General features: G+C 39.6%; 1 protein-coding gene across 12 annotated transcripts in view; it reads right to left on the bottom strand.

The window, feature by feature from the left end:
• The window catches only part of DIAPH3 (diaphanous related formin 3), a 571,991-nt gene that overhangs the window by 371,525 nt on the left and 181,061 nt on the right, over window positions 1-19,405 (bottom strand). For all 12 annotated transcript variants that reach the window (XM_055541934.1, XM_055541925.1, XM_055541924.1 and 9 more), the window contains 2 exons: window positions 678-788; window positions 271-389 (listed from right to left, as the gene is read on the bottom strand). In XM_055541934.1, the coding sequence (XP_055397909.1) occupies window positions 271-389; window positions 678-788 (230 nt within the window). The remainder of the gene's footprint in view (window positions 1-270; window positions 390-677; window positions 789-19,405) is intronic.

Below are 19,405 nucleotides of genomic sequence, written 5' to 3'. Positions count from 1 at the left end.
CTGCGCAGGTACACATTAAGAGGCCTACAGCATCCAGATTTAAGGTGCCACATTCATTTATATAAGCATGTTTTCATAAAAACACATATAAACTAATAAAAATGTTTACACAAACATCCCTCTGATTCAATAAAGTTTTGATTTTATAACGTTTACCTAGAAATGGCTTCTGAAGTTTAATATTTTAGGGTTAGGGGCTGACTGTTTAAGATTTAGCAGTAATTATTAGTAATTAATACATATTTGATTGGACATCACACAAAAGGATATTCAAATTCAGCTCTAATATCTTCGAGGCGATGGGAGAACTCCATCAAATCTTCTTCCTTATGCTCATCAAAGACTTTAAGTTGGATATCCAAGCCATCATTCTTAATATGTTTTAAATTCTACAGATATTAAATAGAAATTATAAGGAACTGTTTGGTTTTAATAATACACAAAATTAATGAAAAATATAAACAATAAATGAACCACTCAACTTGATTTATAGCATTCAAAGACTTAAAGTGTTAACTAATAATCAAAACTTATCGTCTGTATTTCAAAAATAGATTTTATACTCAAGCCTTTTTTCCCCACAGATAAATTATTCTTGAAAGTAATTTATCTAAATTTCCCCCTACTCAAGTACATCTCTAATTTAAATATTAATAAGGAGACTGCAGGGCACTTACTGGCAATATCTCTTTCAATCCACAACGCATAAATTCATTTCTGATGTGAAGCCTGAAGTCCAAGTCATCAGGAGATGTAACAAGGGCATTGATGAGCTGCATACACGCTACCTATAATAAATTACACAGCAAGACTTAGACTTGGATCAGACATTTAAAAAGGAGTACTAGAACTGAGACATCAAGGCTGTGTTCCAAGTATTATCAAATATCTTCCTTCACAGGTGAGTCTATTAAAACGATAATTTGAATGTAAAATACTTTAGTCAATTCTAAATTATACAAGAAATATATTTTCAGAGGAGTTTTTAATTCACTCCAACCAAAAGTTAAGTTCTTGTCCAAAAATATCATTCCATGCACACAAGACATAAACTGAACACACATTAGTTGAAAAACTATAAATATCCTTAGATAACACTTACCTAAACTAGGATAATAAAATAACTTCCTATTCATCAAGAGAAACCCAAAGACTTTAAGTCAGTAAGAATTAACTAAGGCATAAATTTAGTTAATGGGGTTGCTATAACCAAAAACTGTATTATGAACATTGCAAGGCTAATTACTGGTTTGATCCCTGGGTTGGGAAGATCCCCTGGAGAAGGAAATGGCAATCCACTCCAGTATCCTTGCCTGGAAAATCTTATGGACAGAGGAGCCTGGTGGGCTGTAGTCCATGGGGTCGCAAAGAGTAGAGCACGACTGAGTGACTAACACTTAATTACTTACTTACTTAGTTACTTAACTGACCAGGCACTGGTCCCTGCACTTTGACAAAAATTCAGACCTACTGTATGTTATGTTTATTAAGAAGACATAAAGAAATAACATGGCCAACTGAGCTAAAAATTAAAAACTCATATTTTCTCAACTTTTACCCTGGAACTCCAACTTTCAACTTGGATATCGTTTTTTGTTTTTGTTTTTTTAAATCACTGGCTGAATTGTATCTTTCATTATCAAAAATCTATATAATGAAAACAAAGGAGGTAGTTTCTAGGGAAGCAAAGAATTCTTCGTTGTTGTTGATGGTTATTTTTCTAAGTCTGCATTCTACCAAAAGCCAACAAGAAAGACTAGCCTACTGATCAATATGTTTAACCTCATGCTGTTCTCTAAATTGTCCTTTCTCCATCCCTTAAGGCAAGGTTTATATGAATTTAGAATGCCATTTTGGGATTAAAACACCAACAGGGGTCTGAGTTCCAGCTGGTTGAAATATATTGTAATTGTTCTGTTTGATATCTAAACACTAAAATCTAGCCAGCATGCCTCTACTGTCAAAACCTGAAAGAGAGGGAAAAGAAAAACATATTTAGAAAAAAGAAAAGAAAAACTTAAAACAGAGTCTACCTTTCAGTACATGTTCACTCAGCTGTAAACAGTTCATGTCAAAAAGTCAAGTTTAAAAGGCTTTCTTTGCACTTCCTTGCCAGTCATTACCCAGTACCCACAAATTTTTTTCAGCATTATAAAAGATCTCAAGCAGCATACGAATCATGTTTCTCTACGTACAGAGAAATTAAATTAGCATTAGTCACCAGGTTTCCAGAAAAGATGCAAATTACAGACAACCCAAAGAAAGCAGCAAAAATATACAACCTAAAAATTAGCAGCAAATATCACCTAAATGGAAAGTCAATATGTATAGAACAATATTAGCACCAATTGAGGAGAAAGGGAAAGGATCATCCAAATTGCTTCCAGGAACACTTCAAAGGCAATTTCCCGTAAAAGGAAAAATAGGAAATTGACAAACTGAAATAATGAATTTAATTCTTTAAGATCCCTTCCCAATTCTAATGGTAATTTACCATTATCATGACCTATACCCACTCTTTGATTAATTTATATCCTGTAAATATATGTCTACATACAGTAAAATGTATTGATTTATTTTCTTACAGATGAAAAACTATAATCAAGGTAAAGACCAAAGAGTTCCTTCTAGGTTTTTAATACATACATTGAGATATTTGGACCTGTTTTACCACATGATTTCACACTGATACAGCATACCAGCATATAAATAAATTTCTACAGACAGTAGAGAAGGCTCAGGAACTAGTGAAGGTAAGTAGGTACAATAACATAAATTCACTCTAACAGATTTATGAGAATATACTATGTGAGCATATTGAGACAGTAACAAAAACAAGGACAGCTGAGGAACAGAACTGACTCTCTCAAGGATTAATCGGAAGACAGGCAGCCAGATGAAGGGGAAGACCAAGGTGTTCAGCCCTGGGGCATTCTGTTGAATCACAAGGAATTCAGATTTTCTGAGCAGTCTGTAAAGGTAGGAAGTGGGAGTGCAGGGGAAGGACTCATTAAAGATGAGGCCAGACAGATGAAGCACAGCCTCCTAGGCCAAATCAGAGAGTACTGGTTCAGCTGGAAATAGGGAGAATCATAAAGGATTTCATGCAGAGGAGAGGAAATAACAGAGGTAACAGATTAAGTGAAGAAGTGATCTTAGAATTCCCCTAGTGGTCCAATGGTTGAGACACAGAGCTTCCAATACAAGGGCCACAGGTTCAATCCCTGGTCATGGAACTAAGATCCCACATGCCACACAGCACGGCAGGGAAATAAAGCTATCATAGTGGTAACCTCAGTGAGCAATGAGGAGGTCTTGAGCAACCTTTCTAAAACATGTGATGGCTGGGTGAACATATGGTTGAGACCAAATAAAAGAATTTGCAAGTTCTCCCACCTTTGTTTCTCAACAAGATAGGAAGTGGGAGTATTAACAGACACATGAAATGCAAGGAGAGAAACAAATTTCACAGGAGACTAGAATAAATTCTGCTTTTAAAAATGAAATGTACATTAAGAATCACACATTCATTTAAAAAATTAGTTATTGAATGCTAGGATATTAACAGAAACCCCAGGAAATAATGAAATTGTGATATTCATCATAAGGAATTAATCATCATGTTCTGCTCAATGTTCCAATTACATAGCATATATGATCTCCATTAATTTGCATTAACTATGCCATACTAACAGTTTCAAAGGCAGACAAAAGCTACCTCACCCCAGAACTGATAACTGAAGAGGGTAAGAAAACAGGAGTTTCTGCCCTCCTCCTAGGAGCATCCTAAGTTAAATAAAGGCTCTATCTTTGGGCATCAGACCCTCTCTGTTCATTAGGTTATGCATTTCATTCCTTCCAAGCCTGTTAGTGATGTCTACTAAGGACTTGCTGGTACTGGGGACACAACTATGAAAAGACAAGACAGAAATCACTACTAAAGAAAGGGAGGAGGCAAGACTGACTCCAGGATTTCTGACCAGGGCAATTTAAAAGCTGACAGTCATTTATTAAGATGGAAAATAAATAAGGATAAACAGAGGAAACAGGTTTGGGAAGAAAGATCAGGAGTTCAGTTTTAGAGATGTTAAGTTGGAAATATCTATTATTGATCCTTATCCAAAGAAGTAGAAAAGGAAATTGGATATAGGAGACCCTAGATCAAGAAAGAGATTACCATAGCAATTGCATGTAAAAACCAAATCTCAGATGATCATCAAGAGAAGAGAAGAGAGAGAGAGAGAAGAGGTCCAAGAACTGGCTGGGACATTTCAGTTTCATCAATTTCAACTTTAGGTTTTGATTTGCAGGTTGGGGAAATGAGTTAAAGAAAAGTAGAAAGCTATAATGTGGTAGAAAACAAACAAGGAGAAGTCTGAAAAGTATGGGAGGAAAGTGCGTCAACAGAGAGAGTGATCAACTGTGTCAAATAAGATCATTACCACTGCATTTGGCAAACTGGTGACTTAACGAGCAGTTTCTACAAAGGGACAGAACTTCTCTTCCACATGGAAAACTCTCTCTCATGTCCCATCAACAACCAGTACATGAAAGTATACAATTAAACTGACCCTCAAATACTCTCCTCCTTACTGCAAACATGTGTTTAGAATCACTTTATTAACACTTTATAACATTTTAGAAACACTGCTTATTGACCTTTGGTTCAAACAAGGTTTCTAACTAAGACATCTTTTACGTGTTAGATCATGGACTCCATTTTAATGATTTAGAAAGTAAATGCTATAAACTTAATTGTTACTCTTGCCCCAATTATGAAAAAGGAAACTTACATGACAAAAGCTACTTTTAACACAACTTCTAGCTATAAAGACATGTCTGCACACATGCACACAGGCCTGCCAGCTAGAATTCAGGATAGCTGAGGATTTCCTCAGGAGTAGCAACAAACTGAAAATGCACTGCAAAAACTGAGACCAGCAAAACCCACACAGCCAAGGATGAGGAAAATAAGTAGCCAAAACCGTAATCACAAATAGTGGGGAAAGTGTCAGCAAGGACATGAACTAGAAAGGGGGACTAATAAACTGTAAGCAAAACTCGCAAAGATATTCAATAAGAGGGACAGAGCTTGTCAAAGGCAATCTTAGAACAAGGCAAATGATCAAAGGAAACTCATTAGAAACAGAAAGAAGTTAAACAGCAAGACAAAGACACACACAGGAATTAACATCACTTAATCAGCAAAGTAGTTTTCTGCCCTTGAAAATGAAGTGAGGAGGTTTCTTCATATGTAAATACATATTACCTAAATTTCCTCTACCACATAATTTAATGTAATGCTATCTATCACTATGTGCAAAACAAAAGGAGAAAAAAATTAACATTTTATGTATCTTTAACTTTCGGTTCCCAACCCTTTTTCAACTAACAAATTTGAGCACAAAATTCCAGGCACACTAAGAGCTGTGATGCTTAAGACCAACCACAGGCTTGTCCGGGTTATGCCAAGGCCAACAACACAGATGCTTTCCTCAAGATTATGCCAAAGCAACGGAAAAGGGATCCAACAAACAGCAAAAGAAAGTATTCTTTAGAAAGCTCACAATTGGGCAACAGGTTCATCCTGAATATGAGGAGATGCTTTCATATGTAAAATGATGGCGATACTACACTGAACACATATCAGCGTCACAAGCTGAACACACTGAACACATATCAGCTTCACAAGCTGAACACAGACTGCAAACCAGCACGGGTAAAGTACTTAAGTAAAAATTCTATCAGAATCTGTGAATACCTGCTATCTGTGCCTGGAAGAAACAGGTTATACAGCTATTCATCTTCTTAGCTCCACAGCAGAAATCATCTGTCTCTCTTTGCACAATCAGATTCCACATTTATCAAGTTAAAATGAGTAAATGATGCTTATAGACAAATATCTTGCCTCCAGTGCAACAATACCCAGGAATTTTAAAATCTCAAGCGTTAATCGAGAATATAAACTAAACCTGACTACTACATTATGAAGACAAACACAGAAAAGGGTGAATTATGTCAGCAAATGTAAAGTCCTATACTTTACTTATATTTCTAATAAAATTTCTATAAATGATAGACACAGTAGAGGACAAGTCAGAGCTTGCAGTAACTGCATATATCTCATACAAATTCAGGCAAATAAATTACAGGATCAAGAGGCTCTAATTTACATGAATGTGAACAGTTGAATTCAAGACAGAACCAGGATTTTTAAATATTTATTCTGACACTCCCCCTGAGATATCCATGAATTCTTTCTGTGTTCTTCCATTTTGTTGAGATTCTAGTATCGCAATATTCATATGAAATATTAGCAAGCTCTGAATTCCTGAGTAACAGTTTCTTAAGAGCTTAAGGAGTATATTTCATTCATCTTTATTGTTCTAATATCTAGCAGAACCCTGCACCACAATCACTGAATAATTAACTGACTGGTTAATTATGAAACTTTGCAGTTACCTTGAGTCATGAGTTACCTTCATCTTTCTGGTGGTCTCTTATAGCATAAGTGAAAAATTGCATTACATAGATTCAGAAAATTGGCAGTATACTCTAGGATAAAAATGTTACCCACTAGTTTACTATACTGAGGTGTGTACTCCAAATGACAATGAGTTTACATTAGAATATTATTTTACTCTTGCTTCTTTAATGTTTATTAGCTTAATGGCATATTATTTACTTGTTCATTTAATACATTAACCTTTTGATTCATACAGATACAGTAACCATACTGTTGCAAGCCTCAATAAAAGTAGTAATCAAAAAAAGAGAGGAATTAAAATAATTTGATCTCTGCATCCTTTTGGAAGGCCCCAACAGTGGTCTTAAAAAATAAAATGTCCAACTATACCCTGTAGTCTTCATTTGGGCCTTCAATAAATGTGAGAATGACTTACTTGATGTTAAAAGTAACTTTACTTAACATTTACTTTTTTGAGGGGGTAGGAGATACTTGAAACAAAAAGAAACAGTAAATCAAGTTATAGGAACTTATATGACCATTCCTTATAGGAAGACCTTTGGTTGTGGGCAAAATTAAACTCGGGTACATTTTGAGCCTAAGGGCCTTAAGAATCTTAACCATGAGGGAAATAAACAAAAGCTAATAAATTTGGCTAAATTCAAACAGGCATTGTAACATTTTCTTCAATGTCATATCTGTCAATTATTGCCCAGTGCCGGAAGAAATATCATTAACCTCAGATATGCAGATGACACTACCCTTATGGCAGAAAGTGAAGAGGAACTAAAAAGCCTCTTGCTAAAAGTGAAAGAGGAGAGTGAAAAAGTTGGCTTAAAGTTAAACATTCAGAAAACTAAGATCATGACATCTGGTCCCATCACTTCATGGGAAATAGATGGGGAAACAGTGTCAGAATTTGTTTTTCTGGGATCCAAAATCACTGCAGATGGTGATTGCAGCCATGAAATTAAAAGACGCTTACTCCTTGGAAGGAAAGTTATGACCAACCTAGACAGCATATTCAAAAGCAGAGACATTACTTTGCCAATAAAGGTCCATCTAGTCAAGGCTATGGTTTTTCCAGTGGTCAGGTATGGATGTGAGAGTTGGACTGTAAAGAAAGCTGAACGCTGAAGAATTGACGCTTTTGAACTGTGGTGTTGGAGAAGACTCATGAGAGTCCCTTGGACTGCAAGGAGATCCAACCAGTCCATTCTAAGGGAGATCAGTCCTGGGTGTTCACTGGAAGGACTGATGCTAAAGCTGAAACTCCAATACTTTGGCCACCTCATGTGAAGAGTCGACTCATTTGAAAACTCTGATGCTGGGAGGGATTGGGGGCAGGAGGAGAAGGGGACGACAGAGGATGAGATGGCTGGATGGCATCACCGACTTGATCGACATGAGTTTGAGTAAACTCTGGGAGTTGGTGATGGACAGGGAGGCCTGGCTTGCTGTGATTCATGGGGTCGCAAAGAGTTAGACACGACTGAACTGAACTGAACATATTTCAAAGCACAGTGATAGCTGAATTGAAGGTCACTGTTCCTGCTCTGGTTCTAACACTTTAGTGAACCGAAACCAGTTATCCAACAGGTAAGCATCTTTCTAGGGGGCTGGCTGTGCTGTGCAGTCTGTGGGGTCTTAGCCTCCTGACCACGGACTGAACCTGCACTCCCTGCACTGGAAGCATGGCATCTTCACCACTGGACCACTAGGGAAGCCCCTCAATTTTTTACATTAAAAAAAAAGGAAAAACTTCCTTTTTTTTAGTATAATGGAAAAAATTGATCCAATCAAATTTGCAAAGACCTATTCTGTAATTGAACTCAATGAAATCCATAGAGACTGAAAAACCTTTTATTTTCCTTTTTTTTTTTCCCAAGTTAAGAAACCTCTGTCACAGACCTATTCTGTAATTGAACTCAACAAAATCCACAGAGACTGAAGAAGCTCCCCCCCTCTCCTTTTTTAAGTTAAGAAACCTCTGTCTTTATAGCAGCCATGAACATGTACTTTTAATCTTTGACTGCAGTGAGTATAAACAACCAACAGCCCCGGCTGCAGCCCTGTGACACCCATCACAACAGGTGTGACAGAGCTGCATTTCCCATGGGCTCCACCAGCCAACCCAGATGAACAGTCTTGGTTCCACAAGGCAAGCTGCAGCAAGAGTATTATTTTCAAATTATCTAATTTAATGTTACATATATTTTACCACAATTAAAAAAAGAGAAAGAAGTAGAATAATGGCTATGTGCTTCAATAATGGGTGAAGAGAAATTATAAGATTTGGGTTATTAGTAAAAACTATGTAGTCCAGACTTCCATGGTGGCCTAATGGTTAAGAACCAACCTTGCAATGCAGGGGACACGCGTTCAATTCCTGGCCAGGGAACTAGGATGCCATGTGCCATGAGTACAGAGCCTGTACACTCCAGAGCCTGAGCGCCAGACTAGAGAGTCCCTGCGCTGTGTCAAAGGACCCTGCAACAGAGCGCAGATCCACGCACCGCAACCAACACCCAAAACAGCCAAATGAACAAATAAACAGTAAAAAATAAGAGTGGTCCACAGAAATACAGCAAAGATCCAGCTATCTGTAAGTATCTAAGAATACTAAGTCAAATTTTGAGAAACCTGGAGGCAATGAAGGATTTAAGTTTATTTAAAGTACGTATGCACGTGTGTGTGTGTTAGTTGCTCAGTTGTATCTGACTCTTTGAGCCCGCCAGGCTCCTCTGTCCATGGAATTCTCCAGGCAAGAAGAGTAGAGTGAGTTGCCATTCCCTTCTCCAGGGGATCTTCCTGACCTAGGGATCGAATCCAATCCCTTGCATTGCAGGCGGATTCTTCACCATCTGAGCTACCAGGGAAGCCCATATTTAAAGTATGTTTACATTTAAATATATTCTGATCAAGCTCAGAAACTAAAGCTGCTTACAGGTTGGCATCAGCACACTGAAGACCAGAGAACCAGAACTGTACCCCTCAGAGCCATGCGGCCCCACAGGCCCTCACTCACATCTGCTTTCTGATGAGGCTCGTTCTCCTCCTCTCTGATGAGAAACTTTAGAAAACACGTTTCCCTTTAAACAGCAGTTAGTGTACTGTCACACGAACCAAAATGAGTGAAGGCTTTGTTCCATTCACGTGGCATCAAGGCACAGCAAGTGTACAGAAACACCACCAAGAGCATCAGACTGAGGGAAAAGAAGCCACGCAGGAGACGGGCGGAGGGGCAGGGCTCTGCTCGCCGCCGCCAGGAAACGCTGCGCGGGGCTCTCAGGGGTCTGAAAGCACTGCAAGTAGAGGTGGAGACCGCCTTTCTTCTGCAAGACCTTTACCAGGCTGTCTTTACAACAAACCACCTTGGAACAGAGACTGCATCCACCCTCCAGCCAAAGGGCAGGCAGACCCAAGCCCATTCTGAAAGATCTGTGCTCCCCAAGCTGAAAATTCCTCTCCTGTGACTCAGCTGCCGTCTCTGCCAGGCCATCACACAGCCCCTTCAAAAACAAAGATTGGACTCAATGTTCTGACCAGCCAGCTGGGAGGCCTCACTGAAAGCACTGTCACCCAGCAGCTTCCCAACTGACAGAGATCCCAACTGGGGGATCCCGAGAACTACAGACAACACATCCCACCCAGGAGCACCTGCACCTTCAAAAGCCAGGCGTTAACTTGCCTCTCGGTACAAAACACGGACGTGCACCTCAGAGGCACGCATAAGAGGTGTTTATCTGTCTGAGGAATCAGGACCTGTACACGTACAGCCTTAGATAGCTGTGGTCATCCTTCTACCCTGAGGCAACTCTGTTTCCTCTGGAAAGTTTCCTGGAGAGAAAGTACATACATGCCCCAGCAGACAGACCCCTACCATGAGACACTAAAGGAAGAGGCCCTGAGGAACATGGCCCTGGCTTTGCCTGGAGTGGTCAGTGACATGGCATCAGCCCCAGAAGGCACTCATCAGCTTCAACTCACTGTCAGGGCTGTCATGGATGAAAGAGTTGCCCCGATGTCCACCTTGCTGAACAAAATCTGTGCAATCATTCAAACCTAAGGTTCAGTGAAACTGCAACAGAAGAAACTAAGAAAGCTTTCTGGAGTCCTAACATAAGACTCTGGAGAAGGCAATGGCACCCCACTCCAGTACTGTTGCCCGGAAAATCCCATGGATAGAGGAGCCTGGTAGGCTGCAGTCCATGGGGTCGCTAAGAGTCAGACATGACCGAGTGACTTCACTTTGACTTTCCACTTTCATGCATTGGAGAAGTAAATGGCAACCCACTCCAGTGCTCTTGCCTGGAAAATCCCATGGATGGAGGAGCCTGGTTGGCTGCAGTCCATGGGGTCGCTAAAAGTCAGACACGACTGAGTGACTGCACTCTCACTTTTCACTTTCCTGCATTGGAGAAGGAAATGGCAACCCACTCCAGTGTTCTTGCCTGGAGAATCCCATGGACGGAGAAGCCTGGTAGGCTGCAGTCCATGAGGTTGCACGGAGTCGGACACGACTGAAGCGACTTAGCAGCAGCAGCAGCAGCAACATAGACTCTAGTGGTTTATGTCTGGCTGGCAGGATCTGCGATCTGAGAGGCAGGGCTAAGGTCAGTAGTGCAGAGCAGCCTCAACCTGCTGCTTGAAGCACTGCTGACCAGCAGGCTTCATCGAATACTCAAGAAGACAAACTGAACGAATCTCATCACAGCCTGTACTGGTCAAAGTAACTGCTGCCCAGAGTGTCTTTGCTCTAATGTGACCCCTCCATTTGGAATCTGGGGCTAACACAGCTGAAACTCGAGCTACTGCTATACCTGTGAGTAAAGGGAGTCCTTTGTTTTAGACCTAGGAGTCCGTGTCTTCGGACAGCAGCACCCCTACAAGGGTGGCAGACAAACACAGCAGGTTATGAGTGGCAAGAAATCACAGATCCTTTGTGCTCTTGACCCTCCCAGCCTCAAGTCCAGGAAGACTGGATCAGGAAGACACAGTGGGAAGGGAAGGTGCAGCATGCTGTCACTGAGGACACAGGCGCAGAGGAAAAGTAAAACAGCCCCCAAAAAACACTCCAGGATTCCCACACTTTGATTCCATTCCTTACAAAAATATACCACAATTCCATCAACCCTATGCCCCAAAACACAGGTTTGAACAAGATAAGAGAGAAAACACACATAGAAAAATTAACTAGAGGAGAGAAATGAAAATCAAACTGTGACAGACACTAGAGATCGGCCCATCCACCTTATTCCAACCCGCCTCTCCAGAAGACACAGGGACCACAAGAGGCTAATCACACAAAGGAAGGCTGAACTCTGTGAGAGAAGCTGTGGGGTGTAGCTGAAGCTCTCCCAGCAGGGTGGCAGAGCCCCCCAGTGCCACCCAAAGCAGGGATTATGAGTGCTGTTTCTCTTGGGACATTCCTGGATGTGGTCTGCTCTCTCCTCTTCTGCATTCCTGCTGCTACATATATCCACACATGGGCCACAGCCTACTAGAAATTCTGTAAGGTACTCAGCCCCATTTTCTGCTTAAATTAACCAGAGAGAATTACTTTCCTTGAAGATGAAAATCTCTGTAGGACACAATTGAGAAAAGAAAGTAATGTACATTTAAGTGCATATTTACATTTATATTTTCTTTTCTGATATAAGACTATAAGGTCTGAAATGGAAAAGTAGGAAGTCCAGAAACACCTGGAGTAACAGGCAAATTTGGCCTTGAAGTACAGAATGAAGCAGGGCAAAGGCTAATAGAGTTCTGCCAAGAGAACGCACTGGTCATAGCAAACACCCTCTTCCAACAACACAAGAGAAGACTCTACACACAGACATCACCAGATGGTCAACACTGAAATATGACTGATTATATTCTCTGCAGCCAAAGATGGAGTAGCTCTATACAGTCAACAAAAACAAGACCGGGAGCTGACTGTGGCTCAGATCATGGACTCCTTATTGCCAAATTCAGACTGAAATTGAAGAAAGTGGAGAAAACCACAAGATCATTCAGGTATGACTAAATCTAATCCCTTAAGACTATACAGTGGAAGTGAGAAATAGATTTAAGGGACTAGATCTGATAGACAGAGTGCCTGATGAACTATGGACAGAGGTTCCTGACATTGTACAGGAGACAGGAATCAAGACCATCCCCAAGAAAAACAAATCCAAAAAAGCAAAATGGCTGTCTGAGGAGGCATTACAAATAACTTTAAAAAGAAGGGAAGTGAAAAGCAAAGGAGAAAAGGAAAGATATAAGCATTTGAATGCACAGTTCCAACAAACAGCAAGGAGAGATAAGAAAGCCTTCCTCAGCGATCTATGGAAAAAAAAAATAGAGGAAAACAACAGAATGGGAAAGACTAGAGATCTCTTCAAGAAAATTAGAGATACCAAGGGAATATTTCATGCAAAGATCGGCACAATCAAGGCCAGAAATCGTATGGACCTAACAGAAGCAGAAGATATTAAGAAGAGGTAGCAAGAATACACAGAAGAACTGTACAAAAAAGATCTTCATGACCCAGATAATCATGATGGTGTGATCACTCACCTAGAGCCAGACATCCTGGAATGGGAAGTCAAGTGGGCCTTAGGAACCATCACTACAAACAAAGCTAGTGGAGGTGATGGAATTCCAGTTGAGCTATCTCAAATCCTGAAAGATGATGCTATGAAAGGGCTGCACTCAATGTGCCAGCAAATTTGGAAAACTCAGCAGTGGCCACAGGACTGGAAAAGGTCAGTTTTCATTCCAATCCCAAAGAAAGGCAATGCCAAAGAATGCTCAACCTACCACACACTTGCACTCATCTCACACTCTAGTAAAGTAATGCTTAAAATTCTCCAAGCCAGGCTTCAGCAATACATGAACCATGAACTTCCAGATGTTCAATCTAGTTTTAGAAAAGGCAGAGTAACCAGAGATCAAATTACTAACATCTACTGGATCATCAAAAAAAGCAAGAGAGTTCCAGAAAAACATCTATTTCTGCTTTACTGACTATGCCAAAGACTTCGACTGTGTGGATCACAGTAAACCGTAGAAAATTCTTAAAAAGATGGGAATACCAGGCCACCTGACCTACCCCTTGAGAAACCTGTATACAGGTCAGAAAGCAACAGTTAGAACTGGACATGGAACAACAGACTGGTTCCAAATAGGAAAAGGAATACGTCAAGGCTGTATATTATCACCCTGCTTATTTAACTTATATGCAAAGCACATCATGAGAAACGCTAGGCTGGATGAAGCATAAGCTGGAATCAAGATTGCCAGGAGAAATATCAATAACCTGAGATATGCAGATGACACCACCCTTATGGCAGAAAGTGAAGAGGAACTAAAAAGCCTCTTGAGGAAAGTGAAAGCGGCGAGTGAAAATTTTGGCTTTAAAACTCAACATTCAGAAAACTAAGATCATGGCATCCGATTCCATCACTTCATGGCAAATAGATGTGGAAACAGTGGCTGACTTTATTTTTCTGGGCTCCAAAGTAACTGAAATTAAAAGACGCTTAATCCTTGGAAGGAAAGTTATGACCAACCTAGATAGCATATTAAAAAGCAAAGACATTACTTTGTCAACAAATGTCCGTCTAGTCAGGGCTATGGTTTTTCCAGTAGTCATGTATGGATGTGAGAGTTGGACTATAAAGAAAGCTGAGCGCCAAAGAACTGATGCTTTTGAACTGTGGTGTTGGAGAAGACTCTTGAGAGTCCCTTGGGCTGCAAGGAGATCCAACCAGTCCATCCTAAAGGAAATCAGTCCTGAATATTCACTGGAAGGACTGATGTTGAAGCTGAACTCCAATATTTTGCCCACCTGATACAAAGAGCTGACTCCTTTGAAAAGACCCTGATGCTGAGAAAGATTGAGGGCAGGAGAAGAAGCGGATGACAGAGGATGAGAAGGTTGGATGTCATCATCGACTCAATGGACATGGGTTTGGGTGGACTCCGGGTGTTGATGATGGACAGGGAGGCCTGGAGTAGTGCGGTTCATGGAATCGCAAAGAGTCGGACACAACTGCGTGACTGAACCGAACTGAAATCCTGAAATAATTTTAAGTTATTGCTGGTACTCAATTTGGCACTTTCTTACTATATTATTTGGAGAAAGAGGTGGAAGTCTGCTCAATTCTATCAAAATCAGAAGCAGTCACATTATTTTCATAATTACTATTATCAGACTCAAGAAAATGTAACAAACGTCCTTTAAAAAGTACTTTGGAATAAATATATTTTGCAATAAAAGAACAATGTGGACTTTTTTTAAATGTTACTATCTCCCATTTTCTCCAATTTAAAGGCAAACAACTGGTTTCTACCTCATTCAGAGACAAAGTTTATTTTTTATTTGATTTGCTAATATCACTCCTGTCTAGTACATTTTAATAAGTGCAACTTATATAGCTAATGGAATAAAATGGGTGCTTAGAGCCTTATTGGAAAACTGATAACTGGCTAGTGCTAAAATATTTTTTATTTGTATTTAATTGAGAAACACCCAAAAAGAAAAGATATTTCGCTATTACTACTACAGTATTGTTTGACGATTTCAAAGGAAATAGAGCACAAGCAATCCCAGAAAAAGAATTTAGTTATCTCCCCCTAAGTTAGCTATCTGGAAAATAATATCTTTACTTTTAACTTCTTACCTGTTAGCTATTTCATATAGTTGGCTTTGTAAGAAGAAACATCCATTAGTGTAAAAACTCTCAACAAAACTATTCAGTAGGGATATTAGAATTTAGCAAAATTCTTCCCATTGTCTGTTCTTAATCAAGACCACACAAATTTAACCTGAACTTATCAGAAAAACAACAAAGAAATTTAAATGATGCTAATGACCTTTACTTCTCAATGAAAATTAAACTTTAAAAATTTTATCAAGAAACTTCAGTGTTTATAGGACTTAAAAAAATAATATTACTAAGCATAACATAAAATATAATTAATAAGGCAATTGGTTTCATAAAAGCAAATATAATCAGCCACCTGCATCTTGGTAACAATTTCTCAAGAAGTGAATTGACTGCATGGCTTCACAGCTGTCCAGGAAGCGGCTGCTGCAGGCCCCTCCTCTCCACCCTTAACGCCCCAACACTAAGGCAAATTATCAGCTGTTTAAAAATATCATCTCCACAAATATTCACAGTAGCATTATAATAACCAAAAAGTATAAACCACTTAGGGCTTCTCAGGTGGCTCAGTGGTAAAGAGTCTGCCTGCCAAGCAGGAGACCCAGGTCCAGTCCCTGGGCAGGGAAGAGTCCCTGCAGGAGGAAACAGCAGTCCGCTCCACTGACCCTCCTGGGAAGTCCCATGACAGAGGAGCCTGGCGGGCTACAGTCCACAGGGTCACAAAGAGTTGGACACTATTTAGTGACTAAGCAACAACAACAAAGGTCAAACTTCCCATTTAATGAGTCAACCCTGTAACGTGCCTAGGCAGAACTTGGCTTAGGTCTTAGCAAGCCCTTCATAGCTTTTCCCTCACACCTTTCAAATATCAAATGATGTAATAATGATGCAAAAAAAAAGTTGGAAGCTCAATTTTATCAAGATTTAACCTTTTATTTTGACGTAATTACAGGTTCATGGCAAGTTTGGGGGAAAAAAATACATATTAGTCCTCAGTACTCCTCACACAATTCCTCCTATTGGTAACATCCTGCATCAGTATAGTACAATACTGAAACCAAGAAGCTGAAATTGCTACTATCCACAGAGATTTTTCAGATTTTACCAGCTTTACACTCAACTGTGGATGGATGTACAGTTCTACACAATTTCATCACATGTACAGATTTCTATAACCATGTGCACAATTAAGATACAGAACACCTTTAATCACACAACATTCCTCCCTGCTATTATTTATAGACATGTCCAGCACTTTTCCAGACCCCATGACAAACTTTTGAAAACCAGTAAAGCAGTAAATTGTTCTTAGAGAACTGTTCTCTATAATTTAGTTTGATTCCAGGAATGGAATCACATTCCATTTGATTTCAAGAATGGAATCACACAGTGTGTAACCTTTTAGGACTAGCATTTTTCAATCTGGATAATTCTCTGAAGATCCATGCAAGTTATATAAATCAGTAGTTCATCCTTTCTAATGTCGAAGGGTATTCTAAGTACAGGTGTACCACAGTGTAACCACCCACCTGTTGAGGGACATCGGGATTGTTCACAGTGTGGAGCTATGACAAATAAAACCACTATAAAAATTTGTGCATGCATTCATGTGTGAATATAAATTTTTTTTAATAAATTTTCATTAAATGGTGCATAGTTAAGTACCAATTTTAATATCAGCATTGGTAATGTTTGCTTAAAAAATGGAAGATCACATTTAATCTCCACTGACTTTGTCTTTTCAATTTACTAAAATACTTTTCAAACCAGGCATTTAGTGAATGCTTCTGTTAAGGAACTAAGCAGTGTACTAAGCATTTGAATTCATATCCTATGTAATCCTTGCATCAACAATGAGCTAGGTACTGAGATTATCGCATCTTGAAACTGAGAAAACTGAAGTATAGAAAAGATTGAGGAAGAGATCTAGAATCTCATTAAGCTAGGATGTGAAAAGCTGGATTCAGATTCAAGTCTGGGTGATTCAAAATTCTATTCATTTCATCATTCCTGTATATGTGTGTCATTAAATACGAAAAGCATGTATTAGAACAAAAAGATGTTTACTTAAACTTTACATGTAACTATCACATTTTATACTGAGATTTTTTAAAATTAGAGATAATATCTAATATGCTGCAGAAATTACCAAAATTAATCTAATAACCTACTGGGATTTGCACAAATACTTTACAAGTTAAAGGTACAAGAGTCTTAGAGGAAAATTCAGATAAAGTGATTGCTCAGCTTTTCTCTACACAGGTTCTTTCAGGTTCACTCTTCATTAGAACTGTGGTGAACAAGAAATCCGGGGCCATTGAGAAAGGAGGGAAGGGGAAAAAAGGGTAAAGGTGTATGAATGAACAGGGCCCAGCCCACAAGCAACCAAGGATCAGGACTGAAGTCAGCAGCAGACATACAGCCCAGCCTCCACTCCCACATGAGGAAGGACGGGCTCATTTCCAGAAGCTCCAGGGACTGGACTCATGCAAGAGTGACCACACAGGACTCAGACCTTCAAAGCTGCCTACTTCCCAGAGACACCAATCACACAGGGCTCATCACTGCCATCAGCAAATGCTGCCATCAGAAGGAGATTCACAAACACCATCCTCAGAAAGGTTATAAAAAATCATTAATTAGGCAATACCTTACTTTCTGGCCTTGGAGTACAAAATGAAGCTGGACAAAGGGTACTAGTTTTGCCAAGAGAAGGCACTGGTCATAGCAAACACCTTCCAACAACACAAGAGAACACTCTACACATGGACATCACCAGATGGTCAATACCTAAGTCAGACTGATTATATTCTTTGCAGCCAAACATGAAGCAGCTCTATACAGTCAACAAAAACAAGACCGGGAGCTGCCTGTGGCTCAGATCATGAACTCCTTACTGTCAAATTCAGACTGAAATTGAAGAAAGTAGGGAAAAGCACGAGACCATTCAGGAATGACCTAAATCAAAGCCCTTACAATTATACAGTGGAAGTGACAAATAGATTCAAGGGACTAGATCTGATAGACAGTGAAGAACTATAGATGGAGGTTCATGACATTGTATAGGAGACAGTGATCAAGACCATCCCCATGAAAAAGAAATGCAAAGAGGAAAAATGGTTGTCTGAGGAGACCTTACAAATAGCTGAAAAAAAGAAGAAAAGAGAAAGGCAAAGGAGAAAGGAAAGATATACCCATTTGAATGCAGAGTGCCAAAGAATAACAGAGAGAGATAAGAAAGCCTTCCTCAGTGATCAATGCAAAGAAACAGAGGAAAACAACAGAATGGGAAAGACTAGAGATCTCTTCAAAAAAATTAGAGATACCAAGGGAACATTTCATGGAAAGACGGGCTCAATAAAGGACAGAAAGAGTATGAACCTAATAGGAGCAGAAGATATTAAAAAGAGATGGCAAGAATACACAGAGGAACTATACAAAAAAAGACCTTAATGACCCAGATAACCACGATGCTGTGATCACTCACCTAGAGCTAGACGTCCTGGAATGTGAAGTCAAGTGGGCCTTAGGAACCATCACTACGAACAAAGCTCGTGGAGGTGATGGGACTCCAGGCGAGTCAGTTCAAATCCTAAAAGATGATGCTGTGAAAGTGCTGCATTCGATATATCAGCAAATTTTAAAAACTCAGCAGTGGCCACAGGACTGGAAAAGGTCAGTTTTCATTCAAATTCCAAAGAAAGGAAATGTCAAAGTATGTTCAAACTACCACACGATTGCACTCATCTCACACACTAGCAAAGTAATGCTCAAAATTCTCCAAGCAAGGCTTCAACAGTATGTGAACCGAGAACTTCCAGATGTTCAAGCTGGATTTAGAAAAGGCAGAGCAACCAGAGACCAAATTGAAAAACATCATTGGATCACAGAAAAAGCAACAGTTACAGAAAAACATCTAATTCTGCTTTATTAACTTCACCAAACCTTTCACTGTGTGGATCACTAAAAACCATGGAAAATCCTTAAAGAGACGGGAACAGCAGACCACCTGACCTGCCTCCTGAGAAATCTGTATTGCAGGTCAAGAAGCAAAAGTTAGAACCAGAGATGGAACAACAGGCTGGTTTCAAATTGGGAAAGGAGTACATTAAGGCTGTATATTGTCACCCTGCTTATTTAACTTCTATACAGAGCACATCATGCGAAATGCTGGGCTGGATGAAGCACAAGCTAGAATCAAGATTGCTGGGAGAAATATCAATAACCTCAGATACACAGATGACACCACATTTATGGCAGAAAGTGAAGAGGAACTAAAGAG

The sequence above is a fragment of the Bubalus kerabau genome, chromosome 12, assembly GCF_029407905.1.
Source record: "Bubalus kerabau isolate K-KA32 ecotype Philippines breed swamp buffalo chromosome 12, PCC_UOA_SB_1v2, whole genome shotgun sequence".
NCBI lineage: Eukaryota > Metazoa > Chordata > Mammalia > Artiodactyla > Bovidae > Bubalus > Bubalus kerabau.
Note: the sequence above shows the minus strand (reverse complement) of the source record. Positions and strands in the feature narration are given on the sequence as shown.